The sequence below is a fragment of the Cyprinodon variegatus genome, unplaced genomic scaffold (genome assembly GCF_000732505.1).
Source record: "Cyprinodon variegatus isolate N-32 unplaced genomic scaffold, C_variegatus-1.0 Scaffold58, whole genome shotgun sequence".
Classification (NCBI taxonomy): domain Eukaryota; kingdom Metazoa; phylum Chordata; class Actinopteri; order Cyprinodontiformes; family Cyprinodontidae; genus Cyprinodon; species Cyprinodon variegatus.
Window position 1 is genome coordinate 124,180 of NW_015150511.1, and position 6,000 is coordinate 130,179.

The 6,000-nt window shown below is 41.1% G+C and overlaps 1 protein-coding gene across 2 annotated transcripts in view; it reads left to right on the forward strand.

Annotated features, from left to right (window-relative positions):
- The window catches only part of LOC107082676 (echinoderm microtubule-associated protein-like 6), a 37,990-nt gene that overhangs the window by 25,581 nt on the left and 6,409 nt on the right, over positions 1–6,000 (forward strand). For both annotated transcript variants that reach the window (XM_015371462.1, XM_015371463.1), the window contains 10 exons: positions 2,777–2,950; positions 3,146–3,354; positions 3,435–3,592; positions 4,027–4,141; positions 4,466–4,654; positions 4,730–4,902; positions 4,991–5,153; positions 5,248–5,351; positions 5,591–5,744; positions 5,829–5,929. In XM_015371462.1, the coding sequence (XP_015226948.1) occupies positions 2,777–2,950; positions 3,146–3,354; positions 3,435–3,592; positions 4,027–4,141; positions 4,466–4,654; positions 4,730–4,902; positions 4,991–5,153; positions 5,248–5,351; positions 5,591–5,744; positions 5,829–5,929 (1,540 nt within the window). The remainder of the gene's footprint in view (positions 1–2,776; positions 2,951–3,145; positions 3,355–3,434; positions 3,593–4,026; positions 4,142–4,465; positions 4,655–4,729; positions 4,903–4,990; positions 5,154–5,247; positions 5,352–5,590; positions 5,745–5,828; positions 5,930–6,000) is intronic.

The following is a 6,000-nucleotide window of genomic DNA, read 5'->3' on the forward strand; positions in this document are numbered from 1 at the left end:
TATTTTATTTATTTGCACCATGTATTTGCTATAAAATTTAAATATTTCAACTAATTTATTTAAACAATGAACAATACACTCTTTAAAATCTTAACTGATGAGGGAACTTAAAGGTATACTATGCAACCGGTGTTGATTTTCCAGCGAGGCTCCCCCCAGAGGGCGAAAGTAAAAGTGCACTGTCGTAAATATGCTCAGCTGTTCTCCTGGTTTCTCCGTCAAGCCAGGCGCGGTTGTTTTGAGCTTAGCAGACAGGCGAATGCAACGAATCACCATGTCTACAGCGGTAAGTGACTATTTTAACTGCATGATAACTGCACAAATATCGCCACTGCGCTAGCAACGAGCATGCCTTTCACTGGGGGCGTGTAGCAGTTCTCGCCGTAAAGCAAGACCGACTCTCGCGATGCACGAGACTTCTGAGCCTGTAGGTGCGGGCCGAGGGCTCCTGCAATTGCAAGTACGGTATTTCCCCTACAGACCACCAGGGCGGCCGAGAAAACCTTTGTTCAACCTGAAATGACTCCTTTAATCATCCAAAACGTTATGGAACACATTAATTAACTTAAAAATGTTGCATAGTATGCCTTTAAAGTTGTAGATATAAGATGACTATTTAACGAAAAATATGACACTTTTTATCAATATGACATCAGAAGAAATTAACAGTACCAAAGTGACAAGACCAAAAAATGTAATTTTCAAGCAAATAGTCATGAACAGTTTAAGAATACATGAGGTCCAATGACAACCAACCAAACTGTTTAACACATGTAGTTCCGTTTAATTATATAGCCCCAATCCACAACATGTCATCTAAAGGCACTTTATGGAAAAAATTCATTTAGACAATACAATGATTTATCATCTATAATCCAGCAAATTATGCTGATGATCCATTATTGACTGTGGGAACAAGCACTGCTGTGGTGGTTAGGGTTATAAATAATTTATCAAAAAGGACCATGTTGATGGTATCAATTGACTTAATATTACATATAATATGTTTAAGAATAAAATAGAAAAAAAAGGATTATTTTTAGAAGCAATTTTCTTTAAACCGAACAGACAAAAAAAAAAATGTGTTTCTGTAAAATTGGCATGTAGAGAGGAAAATTACAAAGGAAAGTGATTCCTCATGTTTCATTCTAACAACAATAGAACATTTATTCAATTAAGGTTCAGTTTAAATGATTATTGGTGCTGAATGTTTGTTTTTAGTAAAGGTGAAGCAAAATAAGCTATGATAGAGGGTTTCCTATGGAGCTTTACCAGGAAACCCAGTCTGTTTTTGGACCCTTTTACTCTGACCTGATCACAAGGCAGAACCAATTTTTCTTACTTTAGCAGGCAGAAAGTAACCCAAACCAGACACAACATTGCAAGAACCAGCTTCTGTAAAAAGTGTTTTCATATTTCTCTACATTAGTGTGATGCTGGCAGTTAAGAAGTTAAAAACTGTCTTACTTCGCACCCCCTATCAGCATGTTGCGGTTGGATGTTCCCTGTGTGTACTACATAGCTGAACTGACTGATTGTGTGCATGAGTTCTTTGGCATCAGGTTTGGATCAGTTGTGTTTCTATTGTGTTTGGGCCAAGGATGGCAGTCCACTGTGTCCCCAGGTTCAACTCCTGTTAGCATTACTGTGGACAATGACCACCTTATTTCCCTCAGCTCTGCTTACAGAGTTTACAAACTCCTGCTGTCAGTTCTGTGAGTCACATAGTCCTCTAAAGAACATTAAGTACTGAATAATTTACCTGTAGATGGGTTGTTTTAGGCTGATGAATCTCTACTTTTGCAGCCTGTATGCAACACTTCCTCTTCCTGTTTCCATTTGCAGGTTTAGTTTCATCTAAGTCCCTTCCTCATTCATCATTTATCCTGATGATCTTTGGTTTGACTGTTTCTGACCACATAAATTGCTGGATTTTGTATGCTCCTTACAAAGGGCTGTCTACTTTCTCCTTGCTCCGGGCAGAGTTGAGTAGGTCTGCTAACGTTTTTAGCAAAGCCATTTGAGACTAAATACCATTAAAGGCCACAGGCAATAATTTCCAGATTAAAATTTAATATTAAAATTATAATTTTTATATATATAACTTTGTGTTTTATTAGTTGAACATCTTTGTTAGTGGAATTATGAAGTTCTGTCTACTTCAAGTTTTTTTTTTAAGCCCAAGGTTGCGTTTTAGTAACCTTAGAGTATAATTGCATCAGTGAACTTTGTAAATCTGGTGTATATACTTGATTATACTTAATTGATTGAAAAATACTTAGTTTGGTATTTAGCATACTTCAAGTACACTTCCATATACTACTTTGTGCTAAGATTTTGCTGCATTATCAGTTAAGAACTTTGAGAGCTACTCTAGAAATCAACAATTAGAACCTGGCAGACTGAAAAACAACAAACAGAAGTGGTTTTAGTAATTTGCAAAGGAATTTAAGATATTAGTTAGGTTGCAACTAATCAATACTTTGAACTAAAAGAATGGTACCATTCTACCAATATCCTGTGAACCCATGACTTTATTATTTCCCCAAATCCCAACAAAGGGTGTGCAGGCAGTCCACTACGTTGGACTGGCTTTTTACAGCCAATTTGAGCGCTTTTTTACCTTTTTTTCCAGGGCTACAAGTACGCTTATTATTTGCCAGGCCGTCTGGATTGTGTGGTTAATTGACAAGAGGAAAGCCTCTGTTTATGAGGATCCACTTTTTTTTTGGTTCAATGTTTTGTGTGTTTCTCTGTTTCTGGTGTCTTTTCATAGGCCTTGCTCCATCCATCCACGTGTGGGATGCAATGACCAAGCAGACTCTTTCCATTCTACGTTGTTCCCATGCTAAAGGTGTTGGATACGTCAACTTTAGTGCAACAGGAAAGCTGCTGCTGTCAGTTGGTGTGGAACCAGAGCACACCATCACAGTGTGGAGATGGCAGGAAGGTAAGTTCTGAAGAATCAAATTGCTGTCGAGTACCTCCAGTGATTTTATTTGACATTGAAACATCTAAAAGTGCAGAATTGCTGTATCTATCAACTTAATCCTTCTCATCTGTAGACTTGAGGAAGAAAAAGTTACCTCTTTACTTTCTGTAACATATAAACCACTGACAGCCTGATCATTTTCTCCCATGACAGGCACTAAGGTGACCAGTAAAGGTGGCCATGCAGAACGGATCTTCGTGGTGGAGTTTAGACCCGACTCCGACACTCAGTTTGTATCTGTGGGAATCAAACACATAAAGTTCTGGACACTGGTTGGTGGTTCTCTCATGTATAAAAAAGGTGTGATTGGCTCAGTAGAAGATGGCCGAATGCAGACGATGCTTTCTGTCGCCTTTGGTGCTGTAAGTCTTGATTTCCGTAGTCTATAGGCATCTACCAATGTTTAGTCATTCTTCAGAGTGAAGTAATGTTTTTCTCGTAGAACAACTTGACCTTCACCGGTGCAATAAACGGAGACGTATACGTGTGGAGGGAACACTTCCTGGTACGGGTAGTGGCTAAAGCGCACAGCGGTCCTGTTTTCACCATGTACACCACACTGAGGGACGGACTCATCGTTACAGGAGGGAAGGAAAGGCCGTACGTAATTTGACTTACCTCTAAAACTCTTTTCAAGTTTTAGTTAGGATACTGGCCTATATAATCATAGTCTAAAAGATAAAATAACTTTTTTTTAAAACATGTTTTGGTATTAACTTTAGGCTTGAGTTTCAGGCGTATAATCTGTCTCAGATGGACAATTTAATATTTCTCGTGCTTTGCTTTCATTCTGGTAAACCAGCCAGAACACAGACAATTGTTAATGTTCTGCAAATGTTTTAAATTAAAGAAATACCTTTGAGCAACTCAAATTATTCCAATTCATCCCTACTGTTCTAGTGTCCAGCCGTTAGTCCAGTTGGCCTTGTACTTGAATTTGTGTAGGATGTGAGATTTCTGGTTTCATTCAGAAAGACTTCGCCCTACAGGGGAATGTATTTTGCACTTCATCCTTTCTTTTTGGTAAATCACAGGACTAAAGAGGGGGGAGCGGTTAAGCTTTGGGACCAGGAAATGAAGCGCTGCAGAGCCTTTCAGCTGGAAACGGGTCAGCCAGTAGAGAATGTCCGATCTGTCTGCAGAGGGAAGGTAAGGCACAATGCCTGTGATCTCCAGGCAGATTTACGATTGCAAGGACTGTCTCTCTTTTTTCCCCCAGCATTTTTTATTGTCATTACACTGTCACAAGTACAGAGCAATAAAATGAACTCCCTGCAATTAACACATCCCCTTGGGGAGCAGTGGGCTGGCATTGTGCGTAAAGGCTCTTTGCTCAAGGACCCAGAGTGGCAGTCTGTGGGAGTCGGGCTTGAACTCAGAACCTCTGGGGATTCCATTTGCAATGCCCTAACTACTAGGCCGATCAAAGGTCCCAGATTCTATTCTATTCCAACACGCCTCTTGTTGTTGCAGGGTAAAATTCTGGTGGGAACCAAAGATGGGGAGATCATAGAGGTTGGAGAAAAGAACGCTGCTTCAAACACAATGATCAATGGTCACACAAAGGGAGGGATCTGGGGTTTAGCAACACACCCTTTCAAAGATGTCTTCATCTCTGCCAGTGATGATGGGACCATTCGCATATGGGACCTGGCTGACAAGGTACTGAACTCCAAGAGGACAGTCTAGCCTTTATTATTGATGTGGTAATTGATTTAATATTGGATTCTACTCTAGAAACTATTGAACAAGGTGAGTTTGGGTCACCCTGCCAAGTGTACATCCTACAGTCCCAACGGGGAGATGGTTTCCATCGGCATGGAGAACGGCGAGTTCATTGTGCTGTTGGTGAACTCACTCACAGTCTGGGGCAAAAAGAGAGACCGCAGCGTCTCCATCCAGGACATCCGGTATTTATTCATCACCAAAGTACAGCAGTGTACCAGTACTGAGCTTGTGTGTAGTATCTTTGATCATTTCAGGCTTCTTTTGGTCCAGGTTCAGTCCAGACAACCGTTTTTTGGCAGTTGGATCCATAGAAAGTGCAATCGATTTCTATGACCTCACTCTAGGCCCGTCACTCAATCGAATTGGGTACTGTAAGGACATACCCGGCTTCGTCATTCACATTGACTTCTCTGCCGACAGCAAACACATCCAGGTGATATGGTTTTAGGTTTATTGATTTTTAAATTGGACGGATCCCAGCGGCTTTCCCAACCCCTTAACCGTTGATATGTTTTTCATACTGTCAGGTGTCCACCAGCACCTACACCCGTCAGGTCCATGAAGTCCCCTCAGGGAAAATTGTAACAGAGCTGTCTGTCATTGAAAGGCTCACCTGGGCAACCTGGACCAGGTAAGACGGGCACCAGTGTTGGAAAAACTTGCTCATTAAGTTAATAATGACAAAAAAGGAAACATCATGTTTGTTCAGTCCATAACACCATGTGCTTCTTTCACTAGAGAAATTCTGGACCCCCCATGGGTGTTTTAATGTTTAGCTAAGCTGCAAATCTTAGAGATCTCACTGAGGATCAGCCAGCAGGGATTTTTTTCTGGCGCTGACTTATCCAGTTTTTTTCCCTGTTTCACTAGCATCTTTGGTGATGAAGTTCTGGGTATTTGGCCTCGGAATGCTGACAAGGCTGACGTTACCTGTGCTTGTGTTTCCCACGCCGGGCTCAACTTGGTGACTGGAGATGACTTTGGCCTCATCAAGCTCTTTGATTTCCCCTGTCCTGAGAAATTTGTAAGAAAATCAAGCTGCTTTACATTTGTTCAGCCTGATCCGGTTCAACCCTTTCACCTCCTGTCCTCCCTCTGATCTTTCTAGGCGAAGCACAAGCGTTACTTCGGTCACTCTGCTCATGTCACCAACATTCGTTTCTCCTGTGATGATAAATACGTCATCAGCGCCGGAGGCAGTGACTGCAGGTAAGAACTGATCCACACCTGCTGCTTGTCAAAGTGTTTCTTAAACAGTGTTCCCGCTGGTCCTTAAAAGT